This window comes from Mus caroli, chromosome 3 (genome assembly GCF_900094665.2).
Source record: "Mus caroli chromosome 3, CAROLI_EIJ_v1.1, whole genome shotgun sequence".
Lineage (NCBI taxonomy): Eukaryota > Metazoa > Chordata > Mammalia > Rodentia > Muridae > Mus > Mus caroli.
The window spans coordinates 98,056,746-98,076,579 of NC_034572.1; the positions used below are offsets into that span (position 1 = coordinate 98,056,746).

Genomic DNA, 19,834 nt, shown 5'->3' on the forward strand with positions numbered 1-19,834 from the left:
GAGGCCACCCTGGTCTACAAAGTGAGTTCCAGGACAGGCAGGGCTATACAGAGAAACCCTGTCTCGAAAAAAAAAAAAAAAAAAAAAAAAAAAAAGACAACAGTGCCATTGAGTTGGAAACTTGGGATATTACCATGGATAAAATGTATTGAAGAGGCTCCAGGGGATGTGAAAGTTCACTACAAAGCAAGATAAGAAAGCTCTTTAGCTTAATCTGCAAACTCCCACCCAGAATTCTCCAGCCTGTAACTCAAGCCAGGAGAATTTTGGAGGATTCCTTGAGACTCCAGAAAAACCACGTTGGGTATTGACACTTGGTGATTTTTGTAATGGAAGTGCCTAGGCTTAATTATCTTATTATGAAGCCCTAAGTTTTTAAGCTGATGACACTGTGCACACATAAAAGGTAATTACAGTGCATGCCTTGAGTTTCCCCAAGGAAAGGGACTCTAAAGAGTGCTCAGATTAGGAGACAGAACTGCAGCAGCAGTACCTCTGATGTACCTCACAGGCTTGGCCATCACTACATCAAAAGGAAGAAGTTTTATCTTTTACTCTTAAAAGAACTGTGTTTTCTTGGCTCACTTCTGTTTTTGTTTCATTTTATCATAGGGTTTCAAAAACAAACCAAAAAAAATGGGCCATATAAAACCAGACTTGATTGATGTTGACTTAATCAGAGGTGAGTGGGGAGGTTGATTTTTATGTACATATCACACGTTCTCATTCTCTTGCTTTCCTCTTCCAACTTAACAAACCAGAGTCACCTGGGGAAAGGAAACCTCACCTGAGGAACTACCTCTCAATCAGACTGGCTGTGGGCGTGCCTTTGGGGTATTCCCAGTTTAATGATTGATTGGGAATGCCCAGTTCACTTGAGAGATGCCACTCCTGGCCAGGTGGTCCTGGTTGTATAAGAAAGCAGGCTGAGGAAGCCATGGGAACAAGACAGTAAGCAGTGTTATGTATTTCTTCCACAGTCTCAGCTTCTGCTCCTGCCTCCAGGTTCCTTCCCTGAGTTCCTGTTTTAGCTTTCCTCATAATGTGAACTGAACTCTAAGTTGCTCATCACAGCAACAGACAGCAAACTGGTGTTCCCCGCACCTTCCCTCCCTTCTTTTCCTCTTCCCTCCTTCCCTCCCTCCCTCAACTCCCTTCTTAATTGTTTGATTGTCCCTTCTTTCTCCCTTTTTTTTTTTTTAAGTTTCAAGCTCAATCTTCACACCTCAGCTTCCCAAGTCCTGGGATTACAGGCTAGTCCACTTAGTTACTATGCTTTAGGTGTCTTCTATATGTTGTGGCATAGTTATTTTCAGAAGTAACATTTCTCCATCATCATTAAAGTTGGGGCACTTTCTTCCTTTGCTTTTACATGTTGTGGTCATGTAGATAGCATGGTCTTAGTAGAGATGAAAGGAAGATGAACTTGGACACTATTGACGTATCATTGAGAAGAATATATTGTTTGCCATTCAGGTGAGCCTGACTGGTTTGAGCATCTGTCCTTGTGCCTGAAGTGAGACCATCTCAGAAGTCTTGCCAGCATCTTAGCTGACTAGGTTATATGCTGATTTTATCCCACTCACAGTTCTAATGTAAGGTGGCACATGGCCACCTGTACAGTGCATATACATGCTTTTTATGCATTTTAAATAAATGTCTACTTTTTTTTTTTTGACTGCTTAAAGGCTCAACATTTGCCAAAGCCAAGCCTGAGATTCCATGGACCTCGCTCACTCGGAAGGGGCTTGTTCGAGTGGTGTTTTTCCCGTTGTTCAGCAGCTGGTGGATTCAGGTTACCTCTCTCAGAATCTTTGTTTGGTTGCTGCTACTTTACCTCATGCAAGGTAACTCAAGAATGGAATAAGCTATAACGATTGCTTTTTTCTGAACACAATAGGGGCTCACCATTTCATTTGTGTCTTTAAAGCAGGGCTTTAAACCTTTCTTCTTCCTTAAGAGATTTTTTATGCTCTCCTAGATGTCTCAGGGTTGCTATTACTACGGTAAAACATCACGACCAAAAGCAAACTGGGGAGGAAAGAGTTTATTTGGCTTACATTTCCACATTGTAGTCCATCATTGAAGGAAGTCAGGACAGGAATGCAAATAGGGCTGGAGCCTGGAGGCAGGAGCTGATGCAGAGGCTGTGGAGGGTGCTGCTCACTGTCCTGCTCCTCATGGCTTGCTTTATTATAGAGCCCAGGACCATCAGCCAAGTGATAGTACCACCCACAATGGCCTGGACCCTCCACTATCACTAATGAAGAATATGCCTTACAGTAAGATGTTATGGGAGTACTTTCTTAAATTATGGTTCCCTTCTTTCAGATAACTTTAGCTTGTGTTGAATTGATATAAAACTAGCCATCACACTAGATACATAGGTATACAAAATAAGTATAGGAACCAAACATTTACTGGTAATACCTCAGAAAGATGGGATGGAGAGTTGGCTCAGTGGTTAAGAGTATCAGTTCAATTCTTAGCACTCACGTGGCAGTTCATAGCTGTTCTACATCTGTGGGCTGCAGGCATACATGTGGCAAATACATGCAGCCAAAACCTCATACTAAATAAACAGATCTAAACATCTAAACAAATCTACATTTTTTTTTTAGCTGAGCATGGTGGTCCCCACCTTTAATCTCATCACACAGGAGGAAGAGGCAGGTGGATCTCTGTGAGTTCATGGCCAGATTGGTCTACATAGCAAGTTCCAAGCCAATTATAGTTACATGATCAAACTCTGTCTCCAAAACATAAACAAAACAAAGAAAAACACCAAAGAAACAAACAACCAGGAAAAGAAAATAAAGTCAGAAATAAAATTTATTTTTAAATAATTCTTTGGTGGGTATGTATATATGCATATTTTACCATGTTTTATAAATGAAAGCCAATTGAATACTGAGATAGTTGAGCATGTTTGGTTTTATGCAATTAAATCTTGAGCATACACATATAAATTTATTTAAATTATATAAATTTATTTGAGAATTTTGTACACATATATTGTTAACTTTGATCATATCTCTCCCTCCCTCCAACTCCCTAGGGATCCTTTCCAATGATTACCTCATCCAACTTCATGTCTTCCTCTTTTTGTTCTTAAAACCCAGAGTCCAGTCATTGCTGCCTTTACTGCCTGGGTCTAGGACTACCCACTGGAGCACAGGCAAACTTAGTTTTGGTTTTACCACCATCACCACATTCCGTCTTCTATCCCTCCCTTAACCCCCTCTCCCCTACTGCATGAAGCTTATCTCCCCCCACTTTCATATCACATGTATTCATTCTATCACTTCCTCCCATTAGAGGAATTGTTAAATCTGTGGGTGGTGTTAAGGATGAAAAGATGCAGGAATAAGAGGGAATGTATGAGGTGTGGCCAAAGAGCATGGTGAAGGGAAGGTCTTAGAGTCAGCTGAGTGGAGAAACACAAACAGCTGGCCTGAAGCCTAATGAAGCAATAAGCAAACCAGAGCAAAAACAGCATGAGACATATCTGCCAGAACAGAGGTTAAATAACAGAGGATAAGAAAGTCAGAGTGCCTGAGTACAATTCCATTTTGTATATGCACATGCTTGCTTTCTAGAGTCTATACGAGTATTTCTATGTTCACAAGTCAGCAGGGCTGTAGTTCATGAACGCTCTGTTATCATGTGGGGGTTTGGCTGTCTTTGAAATTGAGCCTTCGTCAGTGTTTGTTGAAGATTTATCCAACAAGGATCTTGGTACATTGGGTTAATGCTAACTTTCCTTTACCAGCAACTGTTTATACAAGATGAGAGTTATCTTACATTAAAATTTAGAAGAACTATGAAATAGTCTATAGTGGGGAGTCTTGATATCACCTTACTTTCCATTTTTTTTTGAAAATCTTATATATTATATATAATGGAAGTAATTCTGTATGGTAGTTGAGTCAAAGCTTCCACATTGCTTCCCACATACTCTCTGGCCTTGGGAAATAATTTTCATTTGAGTTGAACAATAGTTCAAAACTGCCGTCTTTGGAGGCTGGACAGATGACTCCGAAGCTACGAGCATTTGCTGTTCTTGCATAAAACCTGAGTTTGTTTCCATTGTGACTACCTATAGCTCTGGCTTCAGGGGATCTGACCCTGGTCATGGCACACACACAGACTCTTTTACACAGAAATTTGAACATAAAATCTTTAAACACCCAAACTGTGCTGTGCGTGGCATCTGGTTGTCCTGTGGTGGAAGCCCTCTAGGGATGTCTGGATATTCCTGCTTCCAGTTTGCAGATATTTCCAGGAGGCTGTTTCTCACCTAGTAGGTCTAATGGTGTAGGACTGGTTCACTTTATTGTTGTTTTAGGAGGCACAGCTCGTGGAAGCATGTGCGCTTATGAGAGTGTGCTTTTCTGGACCTTCACTCTGCAGTCACAGCGGTCGTGTTGTATCTCCTGATGCCTATTGTGAGCGCCAGTGAAGTGCTTGGACCCTTGTGCCTTATGCTACTCATGGGAACTGTCCACTGTCAGATTGTGTCGACTCAGATAACAAGGCCGTCAGGAAACAATGGAAATCGGAGAAGAAGGTAAGGTGAGAGCTGGCCTGAGTGGTGTGCTTTCTTTGTTGTTGCATATTTGACGAAGTGACAGTTGTTTGATGCTAAGAACTTACCAGTGCTTAGTTTCATGTGACCTTTTTTACATAGCACGGTAGGTTTAAAAGGAAAATTACTACTTTTCCTTAGCATATTTTTCAGTAATGGTTTTGAAGGCATTCTCTGGCTGGAGTGTATTGGTTGGTGTAGGGCACTTGTCTCTTATGAGCATGTGCAAGACCCTAGCTAGGGTCAGTCTGCACCATCCCTAAAAAGAGAGAGAAGAGAACAGGGCAAAGTGGAAGGAGAAGGGAGATAGTGTGGTGATATGTACCTTTAATCCCAATCCTTGGGAGACAGAGGCAGGTAGATCTCTGTGTGTTCAAGGCCAACCTGGTCTATGCAGTATTCCAGGACAGCCAGACTACATTAAGAGGCCTGTCTCATCAAAAACCAATCAACCAAAACAAGAAAAACCCCAAACCACCACCACCACCACCACTAACAACAAAACTCTGTAATATTTGTGAAAATTCACTATGGATAAAGGATTTCTGTACACTGGGTTAGAGCTACCAACATTTTGACCTCTTTTTCCAAAGTGTGTAGTTGAGACCTGGCCTCATAGTACATGCTGTATCCCAGCCCGTGGAAAGCTAGGACAGGAGGATTGCTTCAGCTTTAAGAACAGTGTGGTCTATGTAAGGAGTTCTAGGCCAACGTGACTTACAAAGAAAGATCCTGTCTCAAAAACAACAACCCCAAGCCAAGCTGAAGTAACAAGTGCACAGTTGACTTCTCTGACTTGCGTAGGTGTTAATTCTGCTGAGTTTCTCTGGACTGTGTGGTGTCTGGGTATTTGGAGTGTTGAAGTTTTCTTAGTAGGCTCCGTGTTTATTTTCCAAAAGTGGTTTTCTTTTTCCTCAGATTATTTCTAGATTTGTTTACCCAGGCAACTAATAAATAAGACACTGGCATTTGGGTCAGTGAAGTTCAACACATTTATTTTTTAATGTAATTTTCAAAACACTGCTTTTAAATTGAGATTCTTTATAAGTTTAGTATTTTCTAGAGAAACTGGTCACTGTACTGTGGCTCACTGGGATTTATAGGCAGTGTCTGTGACATAGTCAGGTCCGTCTTTAAGCCGAGTAGAATGTCAGTGAAAGATGATAGGTGCCGGTTGTTTCCTAATCAAATGTGCTGTAGAGGTGGACAGCCAGTGTACGTGTAGAGAATGTGATCTGTGTCTGGTGTGGAAGGTGCCTGGAGAGGTTCATGGCCACGCGTTGAAACTCTTTTCTAGTCCTGTTCTGGACAGCCATTTTTTTTCAATGGCTGATCAAAATAACAACACAGGACTTTGATCTTGAATCTGTTTTGTACTTAAATCAGAAATATCTTATAGTTGTTTGTCCTTTGTGGGTAAAGCTAACTGTTTGATTTCAGGGAATAGTCTGTTAGCATAATTTTCTGAAGAGATACTATGGGCATATTCTGAATAATCTATAATAATTGAAATATTTTTTGTAGAAAATTACGAAAAACTGTAAATGGTGATGGGAGCCGAGACAATGGAAATAACTCCCCTGATAAAGTCAGAGCAGTAGAAACTCTGGAGTCTGCATCCAGTGTTGGTGGTTTTTGGGGGACTCTCTTTGGCAACAGGTGGGAGTCTTATATTGGAATTTTTACTTGATTTTGTTCCTCTTAGGATTTGCAGGGTCTGTAACATAATTGGATCATAGATGTAAATGTTGTGAGCTTAGTATTATAGCTCTGTGATTCTTAAGGGTCCTGGGAAGATGCACATACTGAAAATATTATCTCTAATATCTTTCATGTTATCTATAAAACCTCATAATCTACTCTCAACATTTATTGCATTGATTTTAATGGCTTTTAAAGGCCACAACTGCAAAAAACCCTCTGAAAAGTTATAGGCCTTAGCTAACATTTTGACAGAAAGGAGAGTTTAAAAAAGATGGGGGCTCTTAGAGCTGACACCCATGAGGAATGAAATTTGGAAAGGAGCCTGATGTTGGTGTGCCATAGGATAGGCAAACAGATGGATTAAAGACAAGCCGTAACTCCTTTGTAATTGTGCAGGGCGTGAGAGTATCAATGTGATGACTCAGGCACTTTTTTTACCCCTATATTAAGGATGGTGAATGAAAAAAATCAAACTCTTTTTTGAAGGTGAAGTATATTCACATGTTGTTCTAAAGATGCATTTACTGCTCTTGGTGAAGTGTTTGGGTTATGCTGGATATTGTGTGGTCCTTGTCCTAGGTGATCATCCTAGTCAGACAGGGAGCAGTAGGAACGTGAGTCACAGGAAAGAAAACTCATTCTGGATTGTTGCATTCTGGAATGTAGCTTAGCAGACGTTTACATAGCTTAGCAGACGGAGTGCATTCTGGGTAAAGTCGTCTGGGCTTTGAAGCATAGTTAGTGTTTAAGACAGTGAATAGATGAGAGCAGGCACTGAAGTGTGTTGATGGAGAGTGTGAGACAGGAATGGGCACTACACCAGAGAGGTGAGCAGAGATGGAGTCATCTTTAAGAGTGAGTGGATATTCTATCCTTGAATACCTTTCCTTTTGTATTTTCTAGACTTTCAGAGTAATAGACTGTACTCACTAGAAGGAAGTGATTTCATGAAAGATATTGCTCTAATAAAAGTAATTAGTAACTTTTTTTCTTTTTTTAAAAAATAGGATTAAAAGGGTGAAATTAGTATCTAACAAAGGGACTGAAACTGACAATGACTCAGGCTGTTTCCATCCTATCATTAAGAAGAGACAGGGTCGACCCGAGATCAGAATGTGGCAAGCAAGAGAGAAAGCGAAGGTTTCGGATGGAGAAAAGTGCCGTAGGGTAAGATCTAGATGGGCCTAACAGGATCTTTTTTTTGTCCTAGGTAAAAGTTTTCTGTTCTGAGACTGTGTTAGAGACACAAACTAGATACCTGTAGGTGTAAATTTGTCAACAAACCGTAAGTAAGTAAAGCCACTGGTTATGAACAAGGAAAGACTGCAGGCAGACTTGAACTTGTGCTCTACGATGAGAACATACTGATTCTGCTGCTCAGCAGCCTTCGTGGTGGGTGGCAGGTCGGAAGGACACAGCAGTGTAGAGGGACCTTGTGTTTTCTAGAGGCAGGGATCAATTTAGTAGGAGTTTGGGAAACTTCTAGGTTCAGTGGAGATGGTTTGTTCTATGCCTAAAACTACACATTTGTTTGTTTGTTTGTTTGTTTGTAGTTTTGAAACATTTTCTTCTTGAGCTGGCATATTTAATCTAATACTTATTAAGGTTTATTCCTAGATTTTTAAAATTGTTTTTTAAATAGAGTATTTTTTATTTATTCTTTGAAGATATGAGTATACAATGTATTTTGAGTATATCTAACTCCCTCCCCATTCACTGAGCACTCCTATCCCCCATCTTTCCCTTCTAGCTTCATAACATCTTCATCATTCCCCTCCCTCTTCTTCTTTCATAACCCATTGAGTCCATTTAGTTCCAGCATGAGTGTAGGCTGCTCTCTGCCATGTGGGTAACATACCAGGACCAATGCCTAAAGAGAACAGACCCTGCCTCCTCAGCAGCCATCATTTGCCAGAAACTCTTCAGCTAGAGATAGGGCCGTGGGGATCCCTCGTGCACACATGCTGCAGTGTTGGCTCTTCTGAGCTTGTGCTAGTGCCACAGCTGTTGTGAGTTATCAGTGTAGTGACCCTGTCAGGTCAGAAGACACTGTTTTACAGCATTTTTCTCTGACCTCTGGCTCTTAGACTCTTTCTGCCCTCTCTTCAGTAACGTTCCTTAAGCCTTGAGGAGAGGGTGGTGTGCTCTCGATGTTCCATTATGACTGCATTCCACAGATACTTACTCTGCACTTTGACCAGTTGTGAGTCAGTATTAACAGATGTCCATTGGAAAGAGAAGCTTTTCTGACGAGGCCTGACACTGCACTCATCTAGGGTGCCAAGAGAAATATTTAGAAGGCAGTTTGATACTGTTTCCACTTAGCAAAATAATAATTGTATGTTCACTTCTAGGGATCCCCAACTATGGAATAGGTTTATAGTACCAGGAAAGATTTCTCTTCCGTGGAATGGGCTTTAAATTTAATCAGAAAGCAGTAGGTTACTCCCATAACATGCCCATATTGCACCAACAGGCAAATCTTGTAAGACCACTTGTTAGTAGGTCACAGGGCTCATCGCTGGGTAGGTCTGCTGATGACTTCTTTCTTGGAGGCTTACCTAACATCTTCTGGTACTATACGCTAGCCAGCAAGGAATAAGCTCCCAGGAGTACCTGCTCAATTTCTCCATGTCCTGTGACCAAAGTGTGTTTTTTCTTTAGTAGTAGGGTCCACTCTAGTGTGCAACCACGAGTTGTAGCAATAGCATGCATTTTGGGGATCTTTGGGTAAGCTCTCCCCACTTCCCAGCAACTTGAAGTGAGGTATGTCAAACCTGAGCTCTTTGATGAGAACCTATGGCCTCTGGGAGGTGTACGAACATCCTCATGAAGGGTAACTCGGTTTAACCTCGGTCATATCAGCAAAGGTGGTTATTATTTTAAGATGCTTTATAAAAGGTTTCCATATACCTTTCCCACACATCCTTAGAGATATTTCTCCCTCGTCCTGTTCCTCCTGTCATACTCTCCTGGTGTCCTGTCACTCATTAAGCCATCATTGCATTCAGCCAGTGTTTTAAGTGCCTTACAAATAGAAACTGATTTCCTTGTCTACAACAGCCCAGGAAGATAGGTACTTTCTGTGACCATGACTTTTCAGATGAGGAAACTGAGCCTCAAGAGAGTTAATAAATTGGCCCAAGGCTGCATAGAGTGTAAGCAGATGTGACTCAGGCGCAGAGCTGACCTGAGCCTGCACTGTAACTGTGCTCACACTGCCTCAGCGTTTGCACTGCTGAGTTTGAGTTTCAAGTGCACAGGTTTTTTAACTTTGAAATTTTTTAAAAATGTTGAGAATCAAGTAATATGTAGACTTGTTAGTTTGGGTTTCATTTCTTTTCATCTCTTGGTAACTTTTCTGTGAATTTTACTTTTAAACGGGCAACTTCCTGGAGTGTTTTGTGCTGTCCGTTACGAGCTACTGTTGTTCTCTTTGTAGGAGGCTTATAGGCGTTTGGGTAATGGAATTTCAGACGATCTGTCAAGTGAGGAGGATGGTGAAGCACGGACACAGATGATATTATTGCGTAGGAGTGTGGAAGGGGCGTCAAGTGACAATGGTTATGAAGTTAAGAATAGAAGGTCAATACTTTCAAGGCACCTAAATTCTCAGGTAATTTTCATTTTTGTCTACAAAAGCATGGAAGGTAACCCCAAAAATACTGAGTAGTAGCAAGATATTTACGTCCTTTCCTCTTGTTTGTTGGTTTGATTTTGGCAGGTAAAGAAAAGCACAAGGTGGTGTCATATTGTTCGGGATTCAGATAGCCTGGCTGAGTCAGAGTTTGAATCCGCAGTCTTCAGCCAGGTAAAGCACCCTTGCAAGAGCAGAACTGGAGGCGTCGTCTTGTGTACAGTGGCTTTATCTGTTCTTTCCTTTTGGTTCTCAGACACTGGTATAGTTTGCTTTCAGTTCTGTTGGCTCAATCTGAGATGATTACTCACCTCTGGAAAGGAAGTGAGTTCTTCTTGGTTTTTTTCTCTAATCTTCAAAGTATCAAGATGGGCTGGATAGATGTCAGTTGTTAAGAGCACTTACTGCTTTTCAGAGGACCTGGGTTTGATTCCCAGCACCCACATGGTAGCTCACAGCCATTCATAACTCCAATTCCAGGGATCTGTTGCCCTCATTTGATCTCTGTGGGCATCAGGGCACCAGGCATGCATTTATTGCATATACATACATGTAGGCAAAACACTTATACATATAAATAAATCTTTAGGAAAAGTCACTCAGAAGGCAATTGCTTTGGGCATAGAATGGCTCAGTTGGTAAAATGCTTGCCTCATAAGCATGGGACCTGAATTTAATCTCCAGAATCTATGTTAAAAAGAAAAGGCTGGTCATGGTGGCAAGTGCTTGTCATGCCAGCAACAGGGAGGCAAAGACAGTTGGATTTCCTTTGGTCACACATGCATGTACACACACAGAGGGAGAGGGAGGGGAGGAGAGGACAAACAATGAGAGTTACTCAATTGTTTTACATTTTTTAAAAAAGATTTATTTATGTGTATGAGTATTTTGTTCATATGTATGACTTTGCACCCTGTGTGCCTGCAGATGTCATAAAAAGCATCAGATCCCTTGGAGCTAGAGTTGGGTCCTGGGAGTCTAGCCTCCATCCTCTCTGCAAGAACAAGTGCACTTACCGTTGAGCCATCTCTGCAGCCAGGTTCTTAAGTGATACGTTATTTATTACTCACTTAAGTTGGGCACGGTGGTGCATGCCTTTAATCCCAGCAGAGGCAGTTGGAGCTCTGTGAGCTCAAGGCCAACTTGGTCTACATAGTGAGTTTCAGGACAGTCTGGGTTATGAAGAGAAACCTTGTCTCCAAAAACAAACCAATCAACCAAACAAACAACAATAACAACAACAAAACCTACTTGGCATATGGAGTTTTATCTTATGTGGGGTTGATACTCTGAAGATAGCCTTTAGCAGAGGGGTCTCTCTGGAAGGCAGGAACAGTAGTCTGTACGGTTGCGGGGCATATTTGAACACAGTTGAGTTAGGTGAGCATGGTGGTGTGGTTTTCCTTTGTTTTACTCACAGGCAACTGGGGTCATGGAAAAAGTTTCATATTTCTGTTTGTATTGCTGGGGTATTGCACGGTCTCTGGTTTTCTGTGACTGGTTATCTTTGAACATGTTTGGGCTGGGACCTGGACAAAACTAGCTCTTTTGTCTAGCTCACAGTGTCTCAGAAAGCTTAGCCAGGCCATCTTGGCAGACCCTCAGGTGTGTCCAGGAATCATTCAGCATGTAGCACACCTAACTTGAATAGTTGAATGTTTCATAGTAGCTTCTTAGAGGGATTGTTTTTTTTAAAGTCCTGCTTTGCCAGGTATATTAGTCAGAGTTCTAAAAATGAACAGAACTGATAGCATGCACTCATGCATACATATACATATATATATATATATATATATATATATATACACACACACACACACACACTGTGTGTGTGTGAAATATATAGGGGGTTTATTAGGCTAGCTTACATGCTGTGGTTTGAATAGTCTATCCATGACTGTTCTTGGCAGAAAGACTGAGAGAATCTGCTGGTTGTTCAGTCTACATGTCTGGATATCTCAGCAGTTCCAGTTTGGTGCTGGATCTGAAGGATTGTTGGAGGGCTTTGGGCCTTCAATTTGTATTTGAATCCTGAAGAAGTTAGATTTAAGACGAGCTGCAGCAATAGGATGGATGGACTTGACAGTGAGAATTAAGGCAAACAGGCAAACAGTAGAGCTTTTTGTTCTTCCATGTCCCTTTACCTGGGTTGCCATCAGATAGTGTGGCCCAGATTTAGGGTGGGCCTTCCTGCTTTAAATACTGGAGTGTCTACAGCCTGGGCTTTAGTTGATCCCACGTGTAAGTCAAGCTGACTGCTAAGATAAGTCAGCATATCAGGGTCACTGGAGCTTGATATTTAAACATTTAAACATTTATTATCATGTTTGTTGTATGAAACCTTGGGACTTAACAATTACATGATGATTAACTTATGAAAGCTTGCCAGCAAATACCATGACTATTTGGTTTTGTGTTTTATGTATAATTGTTACGTATTTTCTCCTTTTTGTTTTACTTTAAAGGGTTCTAGATCTGGTGTGAGTGGTGGCTCTCGGAGCCTTAACTTGTCAAGAAGAGACTCAGAAAGCACCCGACATGACTCCGAGACTGAGGATATGTTATGGGATGACCTTCTCCATGGTCCAGAGTGCCGGTCATCTGTCACCAGTGACAGTGAGGGGGCTCATGTAAATACCATTCATTCAGGGACCAAACGTGACCCCAAAGAAGATGTTTTTCAGCAGGTATATGAAGACAATGGTTAAAATAGCGTGCTAGTTACTGTTTGCCAATTTGATAAAAACTACAGTCTCCCAGAAGAGGGAACCTCCAATTGAGGAATTGCCCTGATCAGATTGGCCTGTGGGCTTGTCTGTGGGGTTTTTCTCTTGATTGATCCTTGCTGTGGAAGGACACTGTGAGCTGTGCTGTCCCTAGGCAGGTAGACCTGGGTTTCATAAGAAAGGTATCTGAGCAGGCTGGTGACCAGCTCCTCTGGAGTTTCTGGCCTAACTTTCATCAGCGAGAGGCTGTTATTTGGGAGGTTTAACATGAGATTAAACCCTTTACTTCCCAATTTGGTTTTTGTCAGTGTTTTACCATGGCATCAGAAACAGAACTAAAGCAGATAGTTGATACTTATTCCAAACCTAGCATTTGTGGCCACAGTATCATGTTATTGAACTTTGCAGCAGTCTTTTTATATATATATAAAAATTAATTTATTTTTTACACTCCATATTCCATTCCCCGCCCACCCCACCCCCTAACAACCCTCCGACTGTTCCACATCCCATACCTCCCCATCTACCTTCTGACTGCTCCACATCCCATACCTCCTCCTCACCCCACCCTGTCTCCACATGGATGCCTCCATCCCCCACCCACCTGACCTCTAAACTCCCTGGGGCCTTCAGTCTCTTGAGGGTTCAGTACATCATCTCTGAATAAGCACAGACCCGGAAGTCCTCTACTGTATTGTGTTGGCGGCCTCATATCAGCTGGTGTATGCTATTTGGTGGTACAGTGAGAGATCTCGGGGGGGGGGTGGGGGCGGGTGTCCAGATTTTTTTGAGACTACTGGTCCTCCTATAGGATCACCTTCTCCTCAGCTTCTTTCAGCCTTCCCTAATTCAATAACAGGGGTCAGCTATTCTTACAAGGGCACTGCTGTCACCCCAGTTTAGGATGGGAAAATTGGACATAGCTTATAAGAGAGGAGAACTTCGAAGACTCTGTGGTTGCCTCAGTTTCTCTCCCTGATACTTCACTCATTTTCCTTCAAATTACTCTTTCTTTTCTCCAAGTGGCATTGTTAGATTGGTACTGTTTTATGATATCTTGAACTTCGTGTTTCATAAAAATTATGCAGAAATGGCATTGCTTGTGCCTCTGGTAAGCAGAAGTCAAGTGACCTGGAGCTCAGGTTTAGTATAGAATCATAGATTCCTTAGAAGATACTTGATTTACTCTACATTTGTAGAATGTTTTTAGTCATTGGTTAGATGCTAAAACAGTTTTAGGAATACTGTGAAGAAGCTAGTGTGATGTATGGCAGGAGTGAGCATTCTCAGGTCGCCAGTGCGCCTCTGCTGACGCTGGTACCTGTGTGGGCCCCAGAGTTGGTGGGTAGAAAGCTTGGCAGTTGGTTCTCATGGCAGTCTTTTGGGTGGCTAGTAAGTCTTTAGTTTTTATTCTCTTGCCTGTTTCCATCGCACCTTGCAGAGAGCAGTGGGTCGGGTCGGGTTTTGGTGGACTTGCCCAGGCAGTCCTGGTTTGAGAGCGAGGTTTGTGCTGGGGAGCAGCCGCTCTCTTCTGTTGGCTTGCTCTGCCACTTCCGTCTTGTCTTTCCTCATCTGCCTTCTGCATGTGTGCTCCAACTTTGCTGCAGTCCTGCTGCTGTTTGAAGCACAGCCTGTGTGTGCCTCTGGACCTTGGCTTTTGGGCTTGATCCTTTTCATTCTCCCAGACAGACCTTTGCTGGAGTGCTGGGTTCCTTTTGGAATCCTTTCCTGTAACTCCTCAAGGACTCTTCTCTCCTTAGCTCGCTGTCCAGTGACTTTACTTAATGTTTCCTTGAGTAGTCTCTAAGCTCTTAGATAGCAAGGCTATGTGTCCTTTTGCCCTGTACCTCAGGCTAGCCTGACATTTGATCCCAAACTTTGCTAGCCTCCTGCATCAGCCCCCAGAATCCCAAGACTACAGGTGCTGCTGTGATGTGCCCTGTTCTTCAAGCAAGTTCTGCACAGTACTGCAGCAGGCACTGCATAAGGACTTGCTGGATATAGTGAAACCAATAAATGGATTGATTGCATTGATATCAGTGGGATCAATAAACACTTGGCAGCTTTAGGAGGTAGAAAAAGAAGTCGTCCTCCCTTTCTAGAAGCTAACTACCATATGCTCCTGTCCTGGAACCGACATTCAGTTTGTGGGCACAATGAGAGAGGTGACACAGTCTCTGACTTCAGAGCAAAGTTGGCTTAAGGGTGTGGTAAGAAGCACCTGGAGAAAAGGCACTTGAGGTGAGGTGACACTTGTCAGTAGGACAGGCTTAGCAGAGGAGTTCAGGGGCTGTTTTCATGGTGACCATCAATTCTGGCTTTGGAACATCTATGCTTTTTCATGACCTTAAGGCCCCAAAACATCCCAATTGTTTATGTAGCCTCTAAGGCTTTAGGCCCTCTTTCCCCCTCACTTCCTGCTTCTCCCAGTGTGGTCTGTGGTTCTAGAGGTCCTTTCCTTAATACCATGCCAGCACACCATGTGCCCTTCATACCTTCAGAGAGGCAGTGACCTTGTATATCCTGGATCCTAGCTATCCTGATGAGAACACCACACAAGTGGTTCTCAGTGATGGATGGGCTTTGAGATAGAGAATGAACATAGGATGAAACTGAACACTGGAGTCTGGGAGTGGGACAGAAGGAGAGAAGAACTAGTTGAGGAAAGATGGAGTGGACGGGAACAGTTTTATATCTTTCTTTCTCCCCAGAACCATTTATTCTGGCTTCAGAATTCAAGTCCTGCCTCTGAGCGAGTTAGTGCGATAATCTGGGAAGGAAACGAGTGCAAAAAGATGGACATGTCTGTGTTGGAGATAAGCGGCATCATCATGAGCAGGGTAAGAGCGTGCCGCAGGCTTCAGAGCCGAGCGGGTGAGAGCCTTGCTGCGGACCTATTCATCGATGAAGACTTGTTTACCAGCAGCTTGAATGCCTCCATGAAATCTGGCTGCAGACAAGCCTGTAGGGCATTTTCTTAATTAGTGATTAATGGGGGAGAGCCCAGCCCATTGTGAGGGAGACCATGTGCTGGTGGTCCTGGATTCTGTAACAACACAGGGTGAGTAAGCTATGAGGAACAAGCCAGTAAACAGCACTCCTCCATGGCCTCTGCCTCCAGGTGTTTCTGTCCTGACTTCCCTTAGTGATGAACTGTTACCTGGAAGTGTTAGCTGCAGTAAGCCTTCTCCTCCCCACGTTGCTTTAGGTCATGGTGTCCCATCACAGCAAAAGTGACCCTAACTAAAACAGCTTTATACTTTGTACCATCAGACGCTCAGGTGTGCCCGCAGCCATTCCTTAGACTGAATCCTAGTTTGTAGCAAGTCGAAGGTCTGTTCACATAGTCCCTGCTTTGGTGCTGGAGATTGAATCCAGGGCTCCCGCATGCTTAGCCACGCCTCGTCTTTCTGTCTTCTTATTTGTATTTGTTTTAAGATTTATCTTTAATATTGTAAGTGGTATTTGATAAATAACTTTTGGTAACTCCCTTTTTCTATGTAGTACTGATGGAGATTTTCAATTGGGTTGTAGGTCAATGCATACGAGCAAGGTGTTGGCTATCAGATGCTGGGGAATGCAGTCACCGTTGGCTTAGCACTTTTCCCGTTTTTATATCGACTTTTCCGAGAGAAGAGCTTTGACCAACTAAAGTCCATCTCAGCAGAGGAGGTTCTGACCCTCTTCTGTGGTGCGCCACCCGTCACACCTGTTGTTATTTTGTCTATAATTAATTTTATTGAAAGATTGTGTCTTACGTGGATGTTTTTTTTCATGATGTGTGTGGCAGAGAGAACATATAAGCAGGTGAGTGGACAGGCAGCCTTTGTCACCTCTGCATCCATCTGCTGCTCTGTTGAATTGTTTAGTTCCTTTCTCTGGGAGACTTGTGCATTTAATGCTCATGTGGGTGACTAATTGAAAAACACATTATAATCTGAAATCTTTAAAAATATTTAAATGTTCTTCCTGTTCTTAGGCAGTTTCATATGTGTATCATTCTGACCAGTGCGCCCCTGTCACCCTCTCCTACCTGTCCTCCCGCTCCTGCAGAACCCTTTCTTCTCATCAGGTCTCCTTTCTGTTTTATGTTTTTTCTAAACGACCCATGAGATGGCTTGCATGAATTTGGGTATGGGGCTATTTATTAGCTGCAGCAAGCCAACTCGGTCCACCACAGAGGAAGAACCACCCATCCCAGGGCTTCATCCTGTGCTGGTCTTATGCAGCTGTGAGTGCAGCAGCTATGTCATCTGAAAGTTTTCTGCAGGAGCAAGTGTTTCTGTAGAAACAAGTGGCGTAGGTTGCTGACTGCTCACCATCAGAACTTCGTATTTTATCCCTAGCATATAGAGTGGCAAGGTCATAATGTTTTTGTAATAAAAAGGCCAAGTAAAGGAATGGCCTAAAGTCTGGCGAGTTTTGGACTGAGGGTTTACTATGTTGAGGATGTGCTACAAGGAATATACTTTTTGAATGGAAACTTAATTCTAGAGTCAGCCAGAACTACGTCTGAACATTAGAGGTTGTGAATGCTGAGGACTCATTCAGAGTTCCAAAGGCTATCCCTTGCGTGCATTGAGAATGTGCCGTGTTTGGAAGAAGTGTTCACTGTGGGGTGGGCTTTGACGTGAACACTGCTGTTCTGAGGAACCACTGGATACGATGTTGATTTTGTTTAACGCTTTAAATATCCCAGGAATACTATTGATGGTTATTGAACATGTACCTAGACACTTGTACATTTTATTTTGTGATGTTTTAATTTCCTTTAGAGATTTTTATTTGCAAAACTCTTCAGCCATATTACTTCTGCCAGGAAGGCCAGGAAATATGAAATACCTCATTTCAGACTTAAAAAGGTGGAGAACATTAAAATATGGTTATCCCTGCGCTCCTATCTAAAGGTGAGCTTTTTTGATTAACTATAGTATATTTGTAGGGCTGTGGAAAACATATGTATGTTGATGATCCTGGCTAGAGTTGCAGAGCAGGCAGGGACTTATGGTCACTGGGAAATGATTCAGTGTTTGAACGGACTTGTTGGATGCCATGCAAGACGTGGTGTACAGAAAAGATAGTAGTGGTTCATGTGTAACGGTAGAGGGGAAAAGCTGTTGCCAGGACAGAAACCTTTGGATTGAATGCTTTTCTGACTGGGAAAGATCCTAGCTGAAAATATGTTAACGAATCAACCTCTTAATTTGAAAATTATGGCTCTTAGTTTTTCAGATTGATACCTAAAATATGTTAAAATGCTGTGTCAGAGATATCTCACACACGTTTATTTTCACATGAATGTACTACAACTCAGAGCTAATAGTGTAAAGTTGCTGTCTGACCATATCCTAAAACATTAACATATGCCTTCCTCCGCAGAGGCGGGGTCCACAGCGCTCAGTGGACGTGGTTGTGTCCTCCGTCTTCTTACTGACACTTTCAATTGCTTTCATTTGTTGTGCACAGGTAAAGTTTCACATCTCTTTTAATGGAAGGGAGAATTCTAGGCAGTGCCCACTTGGCTTTATAACAGGTTGCGGTGCGCTCGTGTGTTTTAAATGTGTCTCCATTCCTTTTACTATTTTGGATACCTGCTATATACATATTATCTTTTTGAAGTGGGAATGTTGATGTCCTTGACAATTCTTAGATTTTCAAAATTAGTTAAGATGGCAGTTTTTGACTGAAAGTTGTCACAGTCTGATAGTCGTAAGTGGGGATTCGCCACATGCTTTCTTCAACGCTGTTAGCTCAATGCCTGGGGAGAATTCTCTTATTCATCTCTTATTCTGAGTGATGACCTCAGAAATGAGTGTTTATGTATATGCGTGTTTGTATATCTCTGGGAGTCATCTGTTTACCTGGTGGAGTACAATCTGCTATCTGCTTGTTTTGAGGTCTAAATTGTTCCATGTTTGACTGATGTGGACCCTCTTGCGGGATGTGTCCTATCGATATCCCCCTTTATCTTCTTTTAAAATCATTTTTATTCTTTCCTTATTGTAAGAAGTTAAGGCTTGCTGGACATGGTGGCACATGCCTTTAATCTCAGCACTTTGGAGGCAGAGGCAAGTTTGACACCAGCCTGGTCCACAAAGTGAGTTCCAGGACAGCCAGGGCTGCACAGAGAAACCCTGTCTCGAAAAAAGTAACAACAAAAAGGAAGTTACATGCTCAGTGCACATCTTCCCATTTGAGTGTTAACTGTAGTGGTCAGAGAACAGACTTGACTGTTTTCAGTCCTTTGAAATGGGTAGAAGCTACCTTTAGTCCCTGGCATTGCTCACCAGTTTTATTAAATTAACCATTAGCACTTTGGATTGTGTCTGCTATTGCTGAGACCAATGTTCTCTGGTGTTGTAATTGCATTGCACAAGTCACACGACCAGTTTGGGTTGCTTTTTGCTCTTGATGGAAGTATACTTAAACCCATCACGATTGTGAAGTTGTTTGTTGTCAACTTAAAAATACTTAAAGTATTTTTGTTTGCTTGTTTGCTTGAGACACAATCTCATGATGTAACCTGGGATAGCCCCAAATGGTGGCAGATGTCTATAACCCCCAGCAGTTGAAAGAGGAAGGCAGAAGGGTCAGGAGTCCAGAGAGGCCATCCTTAACTACATACAGTGTGATGGATATAGCTGGGGGTGTGTGGGTCCCAAGGATTCAAGTCAGGTTCCCAGACCTAGTAGCAGGTAAGCTGTCTTGCCAGCCCTGAGTTACCTGGTTTTTATCCAACCTCATAGTCTTAGTTTTGGACTGCCTTACTTATTTAAATGCACAATAATTACTATTACTACAAATGCTGTAGCTTCCTGTTTGGCTCACCTGTTTTTCTTTTCTGTCTCTCCTCTTTTTCCTAATATTCCATTTAGTCTTCTGTTTACTTATACATTTGTCAATATTGTCTGAGTGATGACCTCAGAAATGAGCTAAGTATGAAGTCTAATGAAATGGTTGGTTTAGTATAGTCTAATTCTTAGCTTCCTTGGTAATGACATGGTTTTTTAAAGAAAGATTTATTTTATGTATATGCGTGTTTGTATATCACTGTTTGTGTATCCCTCCCAGAGAGGGAGGGCATTGGATCCTTTGGAATTGGAATCACAGACAGTGGTGAGATGCTCAGGGGTGCTGTGCACTGGATCCTTTGGAATTGGAATCACAGACAGTGGTGAG

General features: G+C 42.3%; 1 protein-coding gene across 4 annotated transcripts in view; it reads left to right on the plus strand.

Annotated features, from left to right (window-relative positions):
- Positions 1 to 19,834, plus strand: part of Phtf1 (putative homeodomain transcription factor 1) — a 50,175-nt gene that overhangs the window by 14,920 nt on the left and 15,421 nt on the right. For 3 of the 4 annotated variants that reach the window (XM_021158739.2, XM_029475672.1, XM_029475671.1), the window contains 12 exons: positions 613 to 682; positions 1,689 to 1,847; positions 4,414 to 4,570; positions 6,113 to 6,247; positions 7,300 to 7,459; positions 9,735 to 9,908; positions 10,017 to 10,103; positions 12,395 to 12,616; positions 15,367 to 15,495; positions 16,190 to 16,462; positions 17,431 to 17,562; positions 18,035 to 18,121. In XM_021158739.2, coding sequence (XP_021014398.1) covers positions 613 to 682; positions 1,689 to 1,847; positions 4,414 to 4,570; positions 6,113 to 6,247; positions 7,300 to 7,459; positions 9,735 to 9,908; positions 10,017 to 10,103; positions 12,395 to 12,616; positions 15,367 to 15,495; positions 16,190 to 16,462; positions 17,431 to 17,562; positions 18,035 to 18,121 — 1,785 coding nt within the window. The remainder of the gene's footprint in view (positions 1 to 612; positions 683 to 1,688; positions 1,848 to 4,413; positions 4,571 to 6,112; positions 6,248 to 7,299; positions 7,460 to 9,734; positions 9,909 to 10,016; positions 10,104 to 12,394; positions 12,617 to 15,366; positions 15,496 to 16,189; positions 16,463 to 17,430; positions 17,563 to 18,034; positions 18,122 to 19,834) is intronic. The other variant, XM_021158742.2, reaches the window with a different exon arrangement.